This window comes from Ostrea edulis, chromosome 8 (genome assembly GCF_947568905.1).
Source record: "Ostrea edulis chromosome 8, xbOstEdul1.1, whole genome shotgun sequence".
Taxonomy (NCBI): Eukaryota; Metazoa; Mollusca; class Bivalvia; order Ostreida; family Ostreidae; genus Ostrea; species Ostrea edulis.
Window position 1 is genome coordinate 24,300,838 of NC_079171.1, and position 23,148 is coordinate 24,323,985.

Genomic DNA, 23,148 nt, shown 5'->3' on the forward strand with positions numbered 1-23,148 from the left:
AAGGTGCACCAAACACTAGCGGTAAGAACTCGTCGGATACTAATTCTGATACAACGATATCATTTGCAAAATAATGGTATAATAAGTACCGTACTTGTAACTTTGCTGTTTTGTTATAAAATATATTTTCACTTGGGAGATTGCTTGATCCGCCTATCAAAACATCTAATGCGTCATGCATTACAAAATGTGCATATGCTAGATGACGTCACGCCAATTCGATGGCATGTAGATTGCAATCTGTGATGTTTACATTTTACTTTGTCGGATTTAATAGGCGAAAAGTCAAGAAACTGCAATTTATGTAGCATTTTCTTGTGTATGACGTATTTTGTGTGATGTCGGGTTAAGATTTATAAAAAATAAACAACTCCCCGGTACATTCTGTTGGAGCGTCTCCAAAGTTGATCTTGCGCTACACAGTAAACATTGGGCCTACATATGTAGCCTACAAATATCTTCTATATCAAGATTCGTTGAAAACACCAACTTGCGTTTTCAAATGATTAATAATGTACATGCTCCGGTTATACATAGAACCAAGATGGCGGTTTTCCCGTTCGATGCTTCCCCATTCTGTTGCTAAGTGAATCCTTGCGCGGTGCAAGTGATTTCTATTTCTAAGTGATTGTTTACTTTTGTATAGATTAAGACTTGTACAGTGTAGTTTTGTCTTTTTACATTAAATTATAATGAATGAAGCTAATTTTGACCTATATTATACGATATAATGTAACTTGTTGCAGTTTACGCTTCTTTTGGTCCGCTTCGCGGATTATAAAGCATAAACTGCACCAAGTTAAATTATATCGTATAACATAGGTCAACATTAGCTTCATTCCTTAAAGAATGTAGCGTAAGTACGGGTAAAGGTAAGCAATGTATCATTTCCTATGTAAAGTAGTTAATAAAGTTAAATCATTACCGTCTTTGTATAGGAAAGACTTATTCAGCTACTTCTATACCTTACAGTTGTTAATCTTTCTCTTTTTATCGATGTTCTTCTCGGTCAAGATGTGTATATACTGACGATGGCCCAGTAGGGGCTACACTAGGTTTGTTGTGGTGAGGCGACGATGGTGGTCTACCCTCGAATTCCCTGGAAACGGGAACGGATATTCTTGAAGATCCGGGATGGTTAGGCCCTCCAGAAGGTGGTGGATGGGTCCATCTCCTCTTCTTAAAGTCGATTGCCCACGGATCGCCACAGTAAGGTTGGGGAAAGGGCTCCTTGAAAATAGCTTGCTATTCTTCATCCGTGGTCGACCGACCCACGGATCTCCCTCAGTAAAATCAGGGAGACGGTCTCCTTGAAGACTCTTTTGAGGATACGGCAAAGGAGGTACGGAGGGAGCAGACTAACGCCACACAAACCGCTACCATGAAATGGGATGATGTAAGTGAGAGACGATGCAACCAAAAACAGATGGTCGAATCCTACCCCAACTGGGGCATCTCTACAATAAGATACAGAGTTCGAGACAAGAGCAATTAGGCACACTTAGATATAGTTAGTATATCCTGTGGATGTGATAAAGTTTAGTGTTGCTGGTATGATGATGTTAATGTTGCAGGCGGATATGGTTAGCAGAATGTGAAGGTCAAAGGTAGTGACTCCTGCTGCATGTAGTGTTTGTATGATGTTTGTTCTGTAGTGGTTGTGAAGTGGAGAGTGTAAATGGTAATGGGCGATTATTTCTGGAACCTGGCAGTGTGTACATCTGTTGTTTGTGTGCCTGGTGTACTGACCTAAATCGCCCAATAGATTGGTTTTTCCCACCCTCAAATGTGTGATGATTTTGTTGTAGTGTATGTTAGAGTGATATTTGAGGTTTTGAGCATGGGTTGTATTTTACCTATGAGTTGGTGTTTGAGTTTAGCTGTTGTTTGTAGATGTCAATTATAATGCGATGTATGGAGCTGTAAATTTCTTTGACCCCTAGCGATATGTCATATGTAACCATGTTATGACTGCAGGGGTCGAAATTAACTTTTTCTACCACAGGCTAATTTTAGCCTGTGGGTAAAAAATCCACAGGCTAAAATGAAAACCTACAAGCTGAAATAAAAATAATGAAGCAGTGCTCTTTTTTCATGTTTTTTTTTTAAATCAATTACATGTATTTTCCCCATCATTATTCATTACTGAGCATTGTGGGTCAACAGGCATCGTTTGGACAAGACACTAAGTTACGTAAGTCATGTTTAGGTCTCTTGATTATCGCACCTCTAATCCACAACCTGTTTACCGCAGGTCCAATTTCATGCCACATCAGAGTTGTCACTAGTGATTTTTCAAAGCGCATCCGGGACTCATGGTTTTATAAGCAGCACGATCATGAGCCCCATGGACTTTTTTGATAATCGTCTACGCGGTGAGCAGTGCACTCGTGTCATCACTACAACCCGACCTCAATATGACAATAAATTAATTTAGATAGGACATTCTCATGATTCCGATAAAAATAACTACCGGAAGACTTGGTAAAACATAGACTTCGACATTTTTTTTCTTCTTAGATAAATTAATAACAAAAACTTTATACTTAGAATTCAATTTAATCACCCCTATAGGTGAACAGGACTCGTGGCACATGTATTTTTCATCATAACGCGATGTCCGACCTCTAAAGCATTTGTTTGACTCCGAGTTTCTTAAAAATCGTAAAAGAAAAATCCGGATAGAAACGGTTGTTGAAATCGATCGTTCATGTAAGCGTTTCTATGATTCAGAGTGCAAGTTTAAGAAAAGCGAATGGCGCATTACCGTATAAAACGGATACGATACGATCATAGTTTGTAAATCACCACTCGCTAAAATTTTCGAGTGTCCACTATTTTTACTCGCTATTTTTCAAATGTACTCGCATTTTGCGAGTATTTCTCGCTAATTTCGAGCCCTGTAATATGACCTAGTGTTTGTTTTGCAGTGTTGTCGACAGCCTCGTTTCCTTGAATGTCGACATGTGAAGGTATCCACTGGGAGTGGATGTGCTGACTGTATTGTGTGGAATGATGCAAGAAGGTGGGGATGGTGTTGAGAAGATCTGGCCTACTAGTTTGAAAATTTTGTAGTGTTTGTAGTGCACTAAAAGAGTCACTGAGAATTACTGTTCTTCGATATCCCTTATTGTAAACGTATTTGAGTGCAGCAATTAGAGTAACCATCTCCGTCGAGTAGACATAGATATTGTCCGCAGTTGTGTTAAGTAGGGCCATAGAAATATGTCAGGAAAAAAGTGTTAATAAACAGATCAATTTGTGACAAATTCTGTAAACACAACCCTTTTATACAACAACAATATGTATATATCATTAAGTGGATATTGACCTCTTATACATTTTTCACCAGTCCGACAGTTTCTACATCAACTCTGTATCACGTGATCAAACAACAAGATAAAAACGTATCGTGTATGTATAAATCGTTGAATTGGCACGGTATCCAGATATCAATGCAAGTTGAAGTTAATATAACTTCAAAGCATATTAATTTCTTAATTTGCAAAGTGCCAAGAGCAAGTTTATTGTGACTTGTAACATGTCTAATTCTTGCATTGAATATGCAAGATGCAGCGATTTTTGCACATACGAAGTTGAATCTAGCCTGAAAAAACATATTTTCTGTTGAAGCCAGAACTTGCTACCCTAACTTTCCTTTGGCACTGAAGTTCACATGTCACATAAATCGAACATCTTTCACTTAAAAACCTCGGGGTGTCGTGCCAATGATGAAATTTTTATGTACGGAAACCCTGTTTATGCAAATGAGTCCATTGTGAAAGTAACTATACGTGTAGATTAGGGGCGATATCAAGATCACAATATAATATGGATATTACTTTAGCATGTATGCTATATAAAGAAGAAATTGAAACTATTTCAATATCAAAGAGAATTAATATAACCCATTTGACAAAAAACTTTTACGCGATTGCAGTTTACCGTTTGACAGCGGTGGTAAATAACGAAACAATATTTTGACATTTCCAACCACAAAAGGACTGTACATATGTACGTCATGACCTTCGTCATGACGTATTTTTCATTGTGACGTCGTGCAATATGCCAGTGCGGTAAAGTATATTTATGTACAGTAGTGGTATTAAAAAATTTATGGGGAAAGCCTTAACTCAACCGCGTCCGTGCATCTATGCCCATCCTCTATGAACCACTGGGGTCATAGATGGCTACACCCGTTTTGCCTATGATGGGTTCTTTGCTTCCATCAGTGTAGATTTTTTGGAACCCTTTGTAGTGAATGTCTATGTGTTGCAATGCAATTGCGTTGATTTATAATGGGTTACTGTGCTCTTTTGTGATTGCACTGCCGATATTGGTGAAAACTGTAGGAGGAGGAAAAGTCCATGGAGTCATCGGTAGCAATTGTTTGGTTGGTGGCTCAGGTAGCCCATAAGTGTTTGTATACTTCCATATTTGGTACCCAAATGGTCCATTTCTCCTACCATCTCCCACCTTTCGCTGGATGTGGTGTGAGTGTATGCGTATGTATGTTGTGTTTGCAATAATGTATTTGCAGGATTTGTTTTGTCAGAGGAGACCCTAAACCAGTACCTTAGAGAAAGTTGGAGTCTGTGTAGGTTAAGTGGTAGTTCTCCCGATTCCAGTAGGACTGTGCTTTTTTCTGTGCTGTGGTGAGTTCTAAGCGCAATTCGGAGTGCCGACGCTTGGATCCTGTCCAGACTTTGAATCTGAGTTGTAAGCCTGGCAGCTGTAGTCAAGTGTAGACCTAAAGAGAGATTTGTATAGCATTAGAAGAGTTTGTCTGTCAGCACTGAATTCTGTGTCTGAAACAGAGCACATAAGACTGAGTACTTTGCAGCATTTAATTTTGAATTTTTTGACGTGAACTTTGAATGTCATATGTTCGTCGAAGATGACTCCCAGAAAGGTTAATTGTGATTCTGCCTTGATGGGTTGATTTCTTAGGTAGAGTTTTAGCTGGGATTTGTAGTTAGTGTGCCTTGGATTAGTTTTGCCAAATAAGATTGCGACCATTTTAGGTTGCGATAGCTTGAAACCCCACTGGATGAACCAGATTGAAATTGAGTCCAGAGTGCTTTGCAAGCTAATGTTGATGATAGTTGGTAAAATGGGTAGTAAAAACCGGGCCGGGCCGGGTCAGATCACCTTCGTAATCCGAATTTTTTAGTTTTCATCGTTATTTTATTTTCGTTTGGTGTGAAACTTCTTAATCATAATCTGGATGATACATTGGATCTTCGCTACAAAAATTACCGCATAATTTTGCTTCACTGTGAAAATATCAATGTTTGTTTATTTCAGGTTGGTAAAATGGGTAGCGAGGGAAAATACACATTTTTCTGCGATTACAGTTGAACTATGTGACACAACAATGAAACTACACATGATTTAGATAAATATTATGATAATTCATCACCAAAATGCTATAGCACTTGTTATGCGTGTCTTATATATTTAATATTCACGATTTATTAAAACCCGGGCCAAAAGGAAACCGGATACGGTAACCCGGGCCAGTTATTAAACTTCCGAATAAAATGAGGATGTTAGCTATTACGTGCACGATCTCATGAAGCCTGACATTGCACGGTTCTTACCACTTGTAGGTATCCTCATAAGAACCATCTTTTTAAATAAAATTTAAATTTTAACCTAACTATCATTAAGTTACTTACGACGGCGTATTCGTGACAATTTAACCTAGCAGAAAAAATAAAAATAATCGTTTCTACGATTTATTAAATGGTAGAAACGATGTAAAAAGTCGTTTCTACGATTTAGAAAGACGTTTCTACGATTTTTAGGTCTCGGGTGACATTGCAATTGCTTGTCGTCTGTCATCGTGCGTTAATCAAATTTTTAACTTTTTGATAAGTATGATCATTCCAATTCCTTTCAAATTTGGTATGAAGCATCTTTGGGACATAAAAGGTAAATTTCAGGACTGGCCTTAAAGGCAGGGCAAAAACTGCCACAGAATTGAATAATTTTCAACAATCTTCTTCTCTACCACCACATATATGTAAGAAAAATTAAATGCATAGTGATGTAGAACAGGAAGGCCTACCAAAATTGCTATTTCATGATCCTCAAATTTAACTTAAAATTTAACAAGCATATGCAGACTTACTTGAGTGCCATTTTGAAAATAAAATTTATGTACATATACTGTGTTGTTAATTGTTTCATTTAAAAATTAGATATATAATACCATCATTTTATATTATGAATATGCACAATTCATATCTTGATGTTTTAAGATGTTTTTAAATATAATATATATTTTATTTATGAAGAAATGAATACTAGCACTATAAATACAATGTTTTAAGTCATTATTATACAGATCATGATCAGTATGGTTAAAATTATTTTAATTTTTAATAAATTACCATTTTTTATTATTTTTATTTTAATCAGGCAGGGTATACATAGTAATTAATTGCTCTCCATATAGTCCTCTTTAAACTCTATCTTCAGTTTAAATATTCATAAAGTAGGCATAATTTATCAGTCGGTGATATTTTTTTAGGACCATCATTATTGGTTAATTAATCAAAGCATTAGCAATTAAATCGGAATAAATAACTCCGGCCCGGGTCGACCGCATCCGGTTTCCTTTTGGCCCGGGTTTGGAAAAATCGCCGATAATTAAGATAAAAGGCATTTAGATGGTCAAATAATGCATTAAGTATCAAATTCAACTCTATGTGAATTGAAAAAATGCTAGGTTTTCAGCAGCAGATGCATATTATACGGAAAATATGCAATAATGTGTGTTTTGGTCTCGCTACCCATTTTACCAACCAGATTTCATACAATCATTGAAATCCTTACCTATAGGTAATATTATGTGCTAAAATTTGTGGCGAAGACTAAATGTATCATTGAGAATATATTCCGTAAGTTTCAAAGGAAACAATGACATATCAAAGAAGAAAAGTAAAAAATTCGGATTACGAAGGTGATCTGACCCGGCCCGGCCCGGTTTTTACTACCCATTTTACCAACTATCAATGTTGATGATTTTAATAAAGCGACTTGAGTGTTGAATTTGCGTGTCAATTGCAAACTGGGAGAGATCAGCCACTTGGTACGGTTGTTTATGGTGTTGTATTGTGGATGATAAGTCATTGATTGAAGATTGATTGAATATTGTTTAACGTCCCTCTCCAGAATATTTCACTCATATAGAGACGTCACCCTACCAGTGAAGGACTGCAAAATTTAAATCTATGTTCAGCGCTCATGGTCAATGAACAGGGAGTGGTCTTTATCGTGCCACACCTGCTGTAACACGAGGCCTTAGTTTTTGTGGTCTCATCCGCAGATTGAAAAGTGTAGGAAAGGTGTAGGACTGATAACAGAACCCTGTGGTGTACCATTGTCCAAGGTGTGCGGATCCGAATAGGACTGGTTTACATGAAAAGATCCCCCGATGTCTAAATGTTTAAAATTTAAACAAAACACGCGATAAATAAGTCACGATCGTGGGTGCCGCCATTTTTTTTCTCTTCCTTACGTAAACAATACATGGAATTGTGGGATAATACCCTATCGATATGAAGGGGGAAATTGGATTGGCTGTTGCAAATTTGACCTCTGACGTGACCCTCTATGGGATGTTGTTAGATGTTTGTGTAGAGAGTATGTGAGCGGATCTAACCTCTAATTTTAATTAAATTGGTCTTGTCCTTGATTGTTACCAATCATTAATGATTTTTAGTTTAATAATTACATGTACAGGTTGAAGGACATGGTAAACCAACATGACGCTTGGGTTAATCTTATATATCCCACTCGAAAGACCATGAATCTTTAAGAATTAGAAAGAAGTCAGCGAGTGTCCATGGAACAAACGAATGAGATAGAGCTTTATTATTATTATTTTCTTTACTTTCCCCTCCTATATATCTCCAAAATTTTATTTGAAAACCAACCAACATGACTCATTATATTATTTTCAACGCTAGCAGAATCAAGAGAGCGACAGTGTTACCACACACGCCCTTCTCGTACTGTGAGAAGTTACACCTCCGTCGAGGCACAATTTTGTTTTCTTCAAATTTTTCAAATAACACTTGTCTTTCATATATCTCAGAATATGACAAGGTTCAGGTACATGTATCCTGAACATAAAATCAATCCTTTCCAAATGGTCTGAATAAATAACCTGGATCCATGTTCAGCTCCACGAGTTTTGCTTCTGACACATAAACTTCCACAGCACGAATTGGGCAAATTTATACATCTGATACTTTCTCTCCAATTACTTAAAGTTTCCCCAACAGTGTGGCAAAATAATAATCTCGAATCAAATGACTTTTAAAAAAAAAAAAAAAAAAATCCTGAATAAGCCCTTTACTCATATCACTTCCTCTGTTACTAGCTACATGTAGAACTGAACTGAAACAATAAAAATGCCTTGTCCCTCAAGGGACAAATGTCAACATTTGAAATATTCATATGTTACTGTTAATCAATATATAGAGCAATTGTCCTTAATTTTCCTATGAAAAGAGGTTTTGACTGATTATCTCGTACATGAGATTGAGCTTGTTATTTTTGAATAGCTTTCAAATACTTTTCAACTCAAAAGCTCCCTACTGGATTTCCAGAACAAGACAACAGGTCCCAGCATCATCCCTTACCACATGATTCGAACAATTTGGATAACGTTTTCCAAAATGGACTGAACACTACCTACTGATAACCTAAAAGGGAACATACGGTTGCTCGATTTCTCGCCCACATACTGGCAATAAATTTCATCTTCCCTTTCTATCCTTGTGTATCAAAATTCTACAAATATCCTCTGGTGTAGCATGACATAAATTCTTTACAGAAAATTCCCTTTTTAATAGAAAATTATGCAGGTAAGGATGACCATCGGGGACAATTGAGGGGGAATATCACCAACATGTAAATTAAACTTTATAGCTGTACAATGGTGAGAGAAAGTTGCTGCACACTTTTTTATTCCCCTTATCAAAGAATTAGAAGAGAAATGCATTGCTTTCGCAATGGGGAATTCACATTGTTGTTAGTTTAAAACTTTAGTGAACTTAGTATGTGGTGCTAACTTTTTATACCGGTAAATCTGACTTATGTTCAAGTAAAATCCTCATTTATATACCTGAATATCACAAACGGACATGACAAACAATATATGTCCCGGCCATATTGAGAAAGGGGCAAAAAAATTCCCCACAAGTTGCTTTGAAACTGAGCTAACAAATAGGGACTAGTGAGGTCAAGGTCACATAGAAGCTCAAATTCAAAATTTAATGCTACAGTTGAATAGCTTCACTTATAAATATTTATCAGTGTAAGAGTTTCCCTAAAAATATTGCTGATATAGTTCCTTTGAAACTGAGATAAGGAAAAGTGAGATCATGGTCAAATAAAATGTCAAGGTGAAAAAATACTGATGCAATTGAATAGATGTCACCAATATGTATCAGCATAAAGGTTTGATAAAAATATCATGAAGAGTTTGTTTGAAACTGAGCTAAACGCAGTGTGACGGAAGATGGACATGGCAAACAATACAATGTATTTGCCGTGGCCATATTCATAGCGGGTCATAAAAATATTGTATGAAACCACTTTTCTAACCCAGTAGCTCGGTAGATTAAAAAAGCCGTCGACTGCTGAACTGTATATCGTGGGATTGAGACCAGCAGGCGTTTTAATCTTTTTTTTTTTCAGATTGCTTTCTACTAAACTTGCGTTTTCTGACTAAATAAAGTTTTGAAATTTTCAATTTCAAGATTCTTCCTTAAATCGATTTGTGATTTCTGGTCTATCCCATTTTTTCCAAAGAGCTCCAGTTCTGCAGCTTGAGTAAAATGGTACAAGGGTGCATTTTTTACACTAAGAGAAATGGATGTATAATGTGTGCATTGCACAGTGATTATTATTGAGAATTACATTGCAATGAAACAGCATCAGTAAATGCCTCCGTCATTGCCGAGAGGTTAGAGCGTTCACCCCGCATGTGGAAGGCCGGGGTTGGAATCCCGACCGCGACAGACCGAAGTCGTTAAAACAGGTAGCGACAGTTCCATTGCCAAACGCTCGGCATCAGGTGTGAATGTCATGGGTCCTCGGAGATGACTTTAAAAACGGATATCCCGTGTCACAGTAGGTGTGGCACGCTAAAGAACCCTCACTGCTCAATGGCGTAAGCGCCGAACATAGGCCTAAATTTGAAGCCCTTCACCAGTCTTGGTGACGTCTCCATATGAGTGAAAAATCTTGTGCGAGACCTTAAGCAAGATACAATCAATCAATCATCACTGAAAATTCACAGTGTAAAGATTGATTACATGTACATATATTACTCCTTATAAAAATATGTTCACTTCATAATGATTACGAAGTGAAACATGAAAAAGTTGTTTTTTAACCCTACTGTTACTTTTATATACTCGCACTAATCATAACATAGAATCACCATGTTGCTCCCTCCTCTATGCATTAAAGTGTACTCACACTAGACAAAAAACAAAATACATTAGTAGCTGAAAATGAATGGTTCCAATCTAGGGACAAATAACACACCAGAGAAATTTGATATGGATAAAAAGTGGATATGTACATTATTTTGAAATTGAAAATTTTCAAATACTTTATTCAGTCAAAAAATGCAAATTTAGTAGAAAGTAATCTGATTGATTGATTGAATGATGTTTTCCGCCACACTCAACAATTTTTCAGTTATCTGGTGGCGCCCAGTTTTTATTGGTGGAAGAGAGAACTCAGATACAATGTACCTGGGAAGAGATAACCGACCTTCCGAAAGTAAACTGGGAAACTTTCTCACTTACCGTCGCGAGCGGGATTCGAACCCGCGCCGACAGAGGTGAGAGGCCGTGTGATTTTTTGCGCGATGCTCTAACCACTCGGCCACAGAGGACCCTTAGAAAACCAGCTGGACTTGATCCATCACAATAATCAGTTAATATGTTAATCCACTGAGCTACCCAGCTAGTTGATTAGATTTAAAAGGAATATACAAATATTGCTGCTATTCATATTTTCATTCATGTACATGTTTTAAAAGTCAAGCATTACAAAAATGTATATCTTCTTAAAGTAAAACAGAACTGAATTACAATGACTATGATTGTTTGATTTAAAAGTACATAACAAACTGATATGTGGATGGTATTTTTATTCAATGAAAATGTCACATTTATTTTTTAAAATAATGAAATTCTTCATAAGTCCGATTCTTTATGAAAAGTCCATTCACTAATCACTATGATGTGGGCTTCATATCTGTGTTATTCATATCCCCTACAAAAGAAAGAAATTCAACTATAAGTGTATCTAATGATAAAGTTGTACAAAAATGATACAAAGGGAGGGGGAGAGAGGAAATGCAACAGACTAGACTGAGATTCAAAGTTGTACTCCATGCTCTAGTCAGTCGGACTGCCGGCTGACTACCACATTCCTCCCCCTGGTAAATTTGTTCTCTTTCCAAGACACAAATTCCATGATGTTTATCCCCTGGCACACCAGTTGAATTCAAGATCTTAAGAGTCAAATGTAAAGGGGTGTGTTAAAAAAGCAAGTAAGAAGACCAGAATTAAAACTCAGAACCCCCCCCCCCCCCCCCCCCCCCTCTAATCAGCTAGTAACTGAGCTATCTAGCCACTGATGATTAAACCCACTTGATAAAACATTACCACAATAACCCCCCCCCCCCCCCCCCCCCCCCATCATTTCTGTTTAAACCAAAAATATTTGGAGCAGAAAATGTCTAGACATTTACGGTGGACACCAAGGTTGTTGATGACCACCTAGGCTGCGTCATGTTCCTGTCCAAAATTCATTTCCTTTGATTTTCTGCTCTTTGCATGAATTTATATTTTTTTCTTTCAGTGACCTTAAAATTGTTCATATGATCTTAAGATGGGGTTAAAGTGCTTTATGTCATAATAAGTCTCTTGCTTAAAATTGAATTTGTATGAATCTGAAAATACCAGTTGCACAAAACAGGGGGTGGGGGTGGCAAGGGCCATCAATACAGTCTTGTGTAGATGATTTGTTTTTAAGACAGACATGGAGAGAAATCTAGAATACCTTTTATCAGATCTGTTTTAGAATGGATCTATTTTATACATAAGATATAATCATAAACTTTTTTATATCACTTAATGAAATGAAAACTGTTTTGCATATGAGACATATTGCATTTCACTAACAATATTAAATATTGTTTTCCTTTCCTGTTGGTGGAGTAGGAACTTACTTGATCAGGTGAGCTATTTCCCAATTTGTCTCTGATACGATGGGCGACTTCACCATGGTGCCGTCTTTTGTGACAATAACAACTTCATACTACAAAACGTATCGCTGGACTAAGTTTCATCAAATTTATTGATAACAAGTGATTGAAGTAAAGCAGAACCCATAAACATTTTAAAATTCAAGATGAATTATGTTACAATAGATATAGTGAAAATTTGAGGTTCACAAGTATCTTTTACTCTACATTATAGTTTTTGTTTTAGAAATTAAATCATATAATCCACATTTTCGTACATCAACTGTTTACAATGTAAAAATTTTAATTTACCATTTTTGGTCTAAACCAAGAGACAAAGTGATTAACAATCTATCAATTTGCCATTTACGAACAATTTGTGTACATTGTACAAACTATCTGTATACTTTGTACAAACTATATGTGTACATTATACAAACTATCCATGAACATTGTACAAACTATCCGTGTACCTTGTACAAACTATCCGAGTACTTTGTACAAACTATCCGTGTACTTTGTACAAACTATCCGAGTACTTTGTACAAACTATCCGTGTACTTTGTACAAACTATCCGTGTACTTTGTACAAACTATCCGTGTACTTTGAACTAGCTGTATACTTTGTACAAACTATCCATGTACTTTGTACAAACTATCTGTATACTTTGTACAAACTATCTGTGTACTTTGTACAGACTATCTTTATACGTTGTACAAACTATCCGTGTACTTTGTACAAACTATCCGTGTACTTTGTACAGACTATCCGTGTACTTTCTACAGACTATCCATGTACTTTGTACAAACTATCCGTGTACTTTGAACTATCCGTATACTTTGTACAGAATATCTGTATACTTTATCCATGTACTTTGAACAATCTAGCTGTACACTTTGTACAAACTATCCGTGTACTTTGTACAAACTATCCGTGTACTTTGTACAACTATCCGTGTACTTTGTACAAACTATCCGTGTACTTGGAACAAACTAGCTGTATACTTTGTACAAACTATCCGTGTACTTTGAACAAACTATCCGTATACTTTGTACAAACTATCCGTGTCCTTTGTACAAACTATCCGTATACTTTGTACAGACTATCCGTGTATTTTGTACAAACTATCCGTGTACTTTGTACAAACTATCTGTGTACTTGGAACAAACTAGCTGTATACTTTGTACAAACTATCCGTGTCCTTTGGACAAACTATCCGTATACTTTGTACAGACTATCCGTGTATTTTGTACAAACTATCCGTGTACTTTGTACAAACTATCCGTGTACTTGGAACAAACTAGCTGTATACTTTGTACAAACTATCCGTATACTTTGTACAAACTATCTGTGTACTTTGTACAAACTCTCCGTGTACTTTGTACAAACTATCCGTATACTTTGTACAGACTATCCGTGTATTTTGTACAGACTATCCGTGTACTTTGTACAAACTATATCTGTGTACTTTATAGGACTGAGATGCACCGAAATTTTCGGTGCACCACAATTTATACCATTCGATTCAATGCACCGATAACAAATTCAAAATTTCGGTTTATATTTTACTAACACCAAAAACAACAAATATGGTGTCCGAGTGATGTGAAGAACATGTGGACTTTCATGCAACAGAGATTTAAATCACTACGGTGTTGATATTTAACATTTTCACCGCTCAGATACTAACAGAATATAGTCCACAAGATCACTGATGTTTATCTTTACATGACATATATATATCATTTCTGTCAGTGCTGGAGTGAAATCAGCATCATAGATAATGACACAGATTAATTGTTTTGACAGTTAATATGCGAGAAGTAAATCAATAAAGGAGAGATTTTCAAAGATTCTCAATTGATAGAATTGTTGAATTTTTACATATCCATGAAAACAATATCATATACATTTTAGACTGACTGTAGATTTGTTCAATAATCCAAAAATTATGCAGCACATTAATGTAACAAATTTTAATAGACTGCCAATGTTTTCTTTTTTCTATGACAGTTATAAAATGCCGTTATAAATAGATATGATGTTTACAAATGACCACAACTTGAATAAAATTAAATCAAGTATGCTACTCAATAGAATTGTTAATTTTTGTGCTGTCATTAAATAAATTGAACCTAACATGAACCAAATGAAAATAACCGAATCGTGCTGTTCTGAATCAAAACCGAACCGAATCAAGTTACTCTGAATCTTCCCAGCCCTAGTACTCTGTACAAACTATCCGTGTACTTTGTACAAACTATCCGTGTACTTTGTACAAACTATCCGTGTACTTTGTATAAACTATCTGTATACTTTATACAAACTATCTGAATACTTTATACAAACTATATGTGTACTTTATACAAACTATCCATGAACCTTGTACAAGCTATCTATGTACTTTGTACAAACTATCCTTGACTTTGTACAGACTATCAATATACTTTGTACAAGCTATCCATGTACCTTGTTTAAAGATCTTGCATCCCTGTAGTACAGCACTTTCAAACATTCATCAATCTTCTTCTCCGCCTCAGATAGAGACATTTTAGGATTAGCTTCATAGGCTTCACGCAGCAGGGGCTACAATGCAACAGATCAAAGGACTTGTGATTCAGTAAACAGAATGCCGGAACAGATTTCTTTATTGAGGACTTACATGATGAAAAGTGTTTTGTGGAAAAAAGAAATGGTTGTTAATTTCAACACATCTCTTCATTGAATAATTGTATTATATGCAAACACCATAAATTTTCCTCATTTATATTAGTTAAGAAAATATGATAAATTACTATCTTTCTCAGCTTTGTTCGAGATTAACAAGTGCATGAGAATTGACACAAACAGTAGGACAGATAACTTCAGCAAGGCCTCTCAAAACAGAATACCTCAGACCCTGTACAAGGAAGGAATTAATAAACTGATTTCTTACTGTTGCAATATAAGCTCCAAATCCACATGCAATTGTTGGGTCATTGAAAGCTATTCCAATTTTATCTATATAACCAAGGAACCTGAAAAATAAATGATAAATATACATGTTATTAACAAATCCTTTACTGGCTGTGGTAGCAACCATTCACCGGGCAATCTAGATGTATCAATAGCCTAGACCATTATTAAATTCACTATGTTTATTCCACAGAAAGATAACTTATCCACAGACAGCCAAATGTACAGACAGAAAAGGCGAACCCAGTAGACCCGCACCGATGATGTTTTAGTAGTACAACTAGACAATACATCTGTACTGCCTTTCCTCCCTCTATCTACTTACGGTTCTCCATCTTGTATTCCACCGACAACAAACGTATTCCAGAGGGGGTTGAAGTTGGACCTCCTGTTGTAGAGAACTCTCGTCATCCAGGAAAACAGGCTCTTAGGGGTGTACTGGAATCCATCATTTAAACACTCCTCATCTATACTGTAAACAAACCACCAATGTCATTTTCAATATCAATGAACATGTTTTTCTTAATGCATTTGCTTTAAAACGGAAATAACATATGTAGGGTTGAAATGATACGCCACCTTCACGATACGATACGTATTGTAATACTTATGCCATGATTCAATATTTTTGATACGATTGGCGATACATTTTATAGAAGAGACCAATAATAACCTTGATGAAAAATTTAATTACGAAGATTCAGTCACAATTTCAAAAGTAAACTGTTTCCAAACTCCCTAACGGTAAGATGCCTGTTGGGTCTACAGTATAAACTGATTAAGTTCATTATTGTTTTTGTCAGACTTAAGGTTAAATACAGTCTGATTGTTATCAGACACCATGTTTTCCCTCAAGCATGTAAAAATAATTAGTACAGGTCAAGCTTGATGTATTTTACTAGCTTCATTTAAATATCAAAGGCCTGAAGGGCCACAATGGCGTCGTGCTAAGAAAGCAAAGATTATAATGAAACTATGTACTGTCCAGTTTATCAATGTTTCATCCCTTATTGTATGTACACAGAGTAGATATAGCTTTATATAAATCTCAATGGAGTCTTCTACCTGTGAATATTTTGATGCCATTGACTACAGTCACACCTTGTTATTGCAAATTCAACAGGACTGAAATTAAATTTGAGATATCCAAGGATTTGCGATAACAAGGATAACACACACACAAAAAAGAAGTGGTTTGGACTGGCAACTCTATTTACATATTCCCGATAACGAAGATTAGCTGTACATGTATTAAAAACACACATACAGCTTTGAATTCAAGCAATACCAAGAATATTTATCCTTCATACAGGAATAATGCTTCTAATACATCTGTACAGTAGCTCTTTTCACAAAAAAATTCAATTACAGATATATTTTTTTACAATTCCATTCATTTCTTCAGAATATTTTTCAAAGGATTATTTACAATATCTAATGTTATTAAATAATGAAGATTTTTGTGATCAACCATTGCTCTCAATTATTCACACATCTTTGCTAGCCAAGGGAGTACTCTACAATCCTTGGCACAGATGTAATTCACAAAGAACTGAAAATTTGTGCATTAAGATATTTAGTGAAAAAGTCAACTGTTGTGAGAACTTTCCTTTTAATAGTTGTAAAGGGCAGCATTGCATGTACTTGTTGATAACATAATAAAAACAAGAAATAAGTTTTAAACCAAAATTTTAATAAGAAATATGTGCAACAATGTAAACAACTATGGACCATTTGTAGTATATATCACTGCTAGCATCTCAAGAGATGAAAATCTAGTCAGATTAAAAAAAAAAAATTGTTAATTCAGTAACTTTTACCTCCACAAAAACCTTTACTTGAAAGCCTTATAATAATGAATGCTTCCGCGCTTGGTTTGTTTACAATAACATTAACACGTGCCAGTGTTTATATACCGAGTTGACCAATGATTTGCAAACCTACAGATGCGTTAATACCCTACTGAGAATGCTACAGTCAAATAAACATTACCTACCCTAAAATATAATGACCATAAATAATCCGCGATACACTATTTCTCAGTTTAAATTTCTCCAACAGCACGCAATGTTTACAAACAAAACCCACGCTATCTTTCGTCTAGACACGCTATCATTTCAGACATCACTTGACTTTGCAAATGTAGTTCGCATTGAAATTGGAATTTTTATTTGATTTGTTTTTATTTTTTGTGAAAGTTTTTATATGTTAAAGTAAATCAATGTGATAATTTTCATTTGTTTCTCATTAACAACTTTAAAATGTCGTAAATCATTAAACAGTACAGATATTCATACGCCATTACAAAAAGCGCGGGATTTTTCCGCAGAAGCATCGATAATCTGACACCTTCGGTCGCGTAAACTTTTCAGCTGATTCATTCGTACACGCTGACTAGATGCCGTTCGAGCAAAGCTCGACGCCATAAAAACACATTAAACCGATTATCAAGGCAATGAATCAAACATTGAATCGAGCATTTATATTGAACAGTATCGATATTTTGGTTAATCATTTCAGCCCTAAACATATGAATTATTGAGTATGGCATCCTACTCCCAATATTTGTTCCAATCTATATCTTCGATGCCAGACAAAACTTGGAATTTGATTTTCTTAATGACTGGGAATCCATAACAATCGTTACAATGTACTGAATTAAATTACAAAAATTTACATATCTAACATAAAAGTCAGCAGTATCAAAATATCACCATTAAAACTCTAGTTGGCCGGAGTAGTTTGATTAAGAGTTAGCTCCCTCAATACACAAAGTATCACCATTAAACTCTAGTTGGCCGGAGTACAGTACAGTATGTACCATGATAGAGTTTACTTAAGAGTTATCTCCCTCAATACACAAAGTATCACCATTAAAACTCTAGTTGGTTGGAGTACAGTACAGTATGTACCACGATAGAGTTTGATTAAGAGTTATCTCCCTCAATACACGTCTCTAGAGCACACAGCAGAAACAATGACATTTCTTACTGACTATTGGTGCCTTGCTCTTGTGTGTAAGAGTATCATAATATGTAATAATACTTGTTTTCTTTTGTTGAACTCTCATGTATGACGGAGTGCATAAAATATTCTCTTACACACACAGTAGGTGTTCATACATATATATTACCTAAATGATGATTATCAGCTCCTATAAAACTTTCTGAACTGCAGGGGAGGGGGAAATTAGTAAGTTTAATAAGAGTATTTGACAACACAATGGCTAAAACATAAATTAAAATTCACCATCTTTCGTTGTAAAAATAGAATTGATCATGTTGAAGAGAAAATATCAGTCTTTGACGTTAACCGGTGGCCCGATGCCCGAGGCCAGTAAAATCGGGATTCTAAAATATTTAACCCAGGAGTCAAGCGGGCCTGTAAATGTTTTATTGTATGTGTTGTATATATTACAAATAAAATGACTTTCGCATCGAAAAACGATCAACCATGTTACCTTTTCTGAAGTATAGGGAGGCACTGGAAGTTAATGTAAATATATAGTATGTGCATGTATAAAAAATACGTGCACATACTATATATTTACATTAACTTCCAGCACCCGTGTAGGGAGGGGGCTCGTCCGTGAAATTCAAAACTTCACAAGTGTATTTCGCAATGACAACCATCAAATCCAAATAAAAAAAAAAACTGGTCGTACAAGGAGAAAAGAGAACAAAAATCCATGCCCCATTGGACCGAGGGTGGGCCTACGCTAAGATCTAATTCTGGAGAAAACAAAATGTTTTGTACGTGGTGTTTACAAAGTAGAATATGAGCTGCTGATGTCATCTGTGAGATTAATATGTTGAAAAATAAAATAAGATATTTAATCCTTTTAATGTCAGTTGTGTATTTTCCTACAGTAGAACATACATGTATCTATAGTGTAGAATTAGCATGCAACACCTTGCAAATGACAAGAGGTCAAATTAGAAAAAATATTTTGGGCACTTAAAATATTGTTCGGGCTTGCAAAATTATTATACTGGGAGGCCCAAAGGGCCTGTGCTTCACAAAGGTTTTCGTGAAGACTGATATTTCATGTAAATGCAGAGGGATTTTTTTCTACCCACTGGTACCCATTCAATTGGGAAAAATAGCATCAAAATCTAACAAATTGTGAATTTTCTACCGATGTTTCGGCAAATGATATCAACTAAAAGAAAAACAACAAAGAACAAAACATTCGTCGTAGCTCTACAACACATGCAGGTCTGTACTTTCAATTTAATACCGAAAGTGAACATTTTAGTCAAGTTGTACAACGTTTCAGACTAAGTAAATTACGATGTCAGCAGTCTATTTTTTGGCAAGTGAATTGGGAATTTTTAGTTTCGAAATTGGGAAAAATCAAAGTTTTTTGGCATTGGGAATGGTACCGTTTATCGGTACCAGTTATATAAGGAAGGAAAAAAACCTGCTGTAATGGCTAAATTCAAAAACAATCCTCTTGTATGACCAGTTTGATGTTTAACCATAACCTTGATAACATTGCCTGATATTCGAACAAAACTCAAAACATCTATTGTCATCAACATAACAAGTGTACAGTACACCCAGTACCCAGCCAAACATACAATAAAATACTGAACATACCTCCATCACAGAAGAGATGATATCTCAGAATTTGCATATCATTTAAGAATTCATTGTATTTCATTTAATTAAAATTGAGTATTTCTCCAAAGAGTTCTATAACACAATTTTCCATCATAAAGATCTGATATTATATAAAAAAAATTTACATCTGCAATGAGACCTTCAGCCATTCCCAATTCTAGAGAAGCGAGACCTCAGATCTCACTTGAATCTTTGAATATATGGTAAGCTAAAAACCATAAGTTCTGAGCTTTTCTTATACATGTACTATATCAGGACACGAAATTAACACATGCCCATCAGTCAGTGACTGGTTAAAAGTCTGACGGACTGACTGACATTTGTTTCAGTAAGTCCGATGTGACTGGTAAATTTTCTAAAACATCAATTTGGAAAACATACAAGTTTATGGAATCTTCAACACACATTTGGCATTCCTCTGTAGATATCAGATGAATCCATTTAGTAAATATAAATCTCACATTTAATTAGTTTTACAATACTGTCTGAGGCATATCAAGTTTAATTCCATTATCTTATTTTAATAACATTAACGTAATATGTTTAATTATTTCTGGAAAACTCTGGTGGATTGGTAAATTTTTCTTTGGACTGGTTGAAATTACAACCTATCAGTCCGGCTGGACTAGTGACGTAAAAAGTTAGATTCAAGCCCTGTATATAGTCCATTGCACTTACACTCTTTGTTCAATTATGGATTTCATGAACTGGTAATCCGCATAGTCGCCACTTATACCCAGCGCTGTGGTGTCGTTGACTTTCATCACACGGGAGAGATTTCTGTAGCGGGCCAGGGAGCCGTAAGACCCAAGCATGTCAGCTGCAATAATAACACCTCCATCAAAACACAGACCTAGTACCGAGGTACCGGTGACTGTAGGAGCTCTGAAAATCACAAACATGTCAAGACATTAATGGTGTAATGGTGGACCAATATAGAAATAGTCTGTAGGAGCTCTGAAAATCACAAACATGTCAAGACATTAATGGTGTAATGGTGGACCAATATAGACATAGTCTACATCAAACGAAGTCAGACTAAGCCACACTTGAATGAAGTAGCCAAATTTGTCTATGCCAAATGATGATAATAAAATCACAAAATAATCAACAACAATTGCAAAAATTTAATTTAGCCTAACACAATGTTTATCTAGGAGTCTATGTATGTAATACATACAGTAATCATAATGATGATATTAGGTGAAGTGTAGGCAGTTTCTTTCTTACTGGTGGGCAGATACCAGAGTCGGCGAAAGGCACCGGACTACCAGATGTCTCCGGTACATTTTCAATTTGTCCGGTAAAACTTAGAAACTTATCTGACAAACTGTCCGGTAGATATTGCAAACAAAACAGGGATCATATCTGCATTGTTTATATTGGCTTTTATGAAAACAAAAACTTTATAGATAACTTGCTTTTGTACAACAAATGTTCTTTCCCATAAATCATAAGCCCACTCCATGGGTTTACTTTTAATATCATGCATGTCATTCTACTTTCGATTGTGTGGCCTATCACATTGTAAAAAAATTGTAGTTCAGATGTTAAAAAGAAAGTTGCATGTGTAAACACAGGTGCTAGAACAGTATGTCAACATGATCGCCTATCTTCCTCCCCTTTAGTTTACAACAAATATTTTTAAAATATGATTATTCACTTCCGTAGCAATACCTCAGATTTTCGTCAGTTACAAATTTTGAAATTTATATGTATGTAATAAATCACGTAAATATTACGTATTGTAAGGTTGAGTGAGTAAACAACTACACCACATATACTTGTCTTTATTAGTACTCAGGGCTCGAAATTAACATATGCCCGTCAGTCTGTGACTGGTAAAAAGTCTGACGGACTGAATGACATTTGTTTTAGTCAGTCCGATGGGACTGGTTAATCTTCAAAAGCATCATTTTGGAAAATATACTTATGAAATCTTATACACACATTTGGCATGCTTCTGTAGATATTAGACGAATTCGTAAATGTAAATCCCACATAAGTGTTACAATATTGTCTGAGGCATATTGAGTTAAATTTCATTTTGATAACATTAACGAAATATGTTTAATTATTATTTCTTGAAAACTCTGTTGGACTATTAAATTTTTCTGAGGACTGGTTGAAATTATACCTCATCAGTCCGGCTGGACTGGTGACATAAAAAGTTAGCTTCAAGCCCTGGTACTGTATGGAGTTTTCCAAGGGGTTATCTACTTTCATTTTCGAAGTCTTCAACCAAAGATGCTAAAAATAGCAAGTAACGAAATGAAAATGGTTATATTTGTTCTATAGATATTTTTTTGTAAACTGGGGGGTGGGGATGCAGACTGGGGGTTCCAGTTTAGGTGGTTATATCCACAAGCAAAGGTCTATGGAAAAAAAGGATGAAAGTCAAACTACAACAAAATTGATAAGAAAGTTTAATTCATATGTAGTCAAAACATAGAAAGCTGTTAAACACAAGTAAATGTTTTAATCTGTCACACGCAAGGCTTGAAAATAAAAAATAGGTGAAACAATCTCAGGGTCTTTTTATTCTGTCGGATAAATTTTTAACTTGTCTGGTAGATTTTCTAAATTATCCCTAATCTACAGGACATGTCTGGTAGTTTTTTATGCTCTTTCGCCAACTTTGAGATACAGTTATATACGTGGTCGAAAACCAAACACCATATCTAATTATTTTAGGGAGAAGAGTCATACTTCAAACTAAATCGGTGTCTAATAACTTCCAAGATTTGAACATTTTGTTGACTGTACTGTACAGCATTTCGAAATTCCTCTGTTTACCTTTGCGACTAGATTTTCATATCTTCCTAATCCGATTAATTACTTAATAAAAACCGTTTCAAATCCTAATCTAAATCAATTTGATTTCTCCTTTATACCACCCCTACTGTAAGTAAATAAGTTTCAGTTTTTCATTTCGACTAAAATTTTGAACAAATGAATCAGCAGAAAAGAGAAACCCCGTGAAACAGTTATCTTCTGCTACGTCCACTTGGTGACCTAAAACTTACAGTGTCCTTTTCGCTGCTCCGATCTGTGAAGCTGGGTTTGTATCTATTTGACCAGGGAAATTGTAGTAAGAGCCAGGTTGTGGTCCATTTCTCCAAAATGCTGTGGATACTAGTGAGGCTTCCATTATTTCTCTGAGTATATTGAATCTTGATCCCGATCTGTAAATGAACGCCGTCGGTCCTTTTCATGTTCGGCCCACAACATTTTCGGCCCTATGCAAGTTCGCGCTTGGATATTTCTCATTTACAATATT

General features: G+C 35.6%; 1 protein-coding gene across 1 annotated transcript; it reads right to left on the reverse strand.

Annotated features, from left to right (window-relative positions):
* Positions 1-11,168: 11,168 nt before the first annotated feature.
* On the reverse strand, positions 11,169-23,062 carry LOC125661014 (proteasome subunit beta type-4). Its single transcript, XM_048892854.2, has 7 exons — positions 22,895-23,062; positions 20,547-20,753; positions 15,568-15,714; positions 15,223-15,304; positions 14,757-14,873; positions 12,272-12,360; positions 11,169-11,310 (listed from the first exon to the last, which is right to left on the reverse strand). Exons 1-7 carry the CDS (start codon positions 23,017-23,019, stop codon positions 11,298-11,300), a joined length of 780 nt encoding a protein of 259 aa, XP_048748811.1. The 5' UTR covers positions 23,020-23,062; the 3' UTR covers positions 11,169-11,297.
* Between the last annotated feature and the right edge of the window lie 86 nt (positions 23,063-23,148).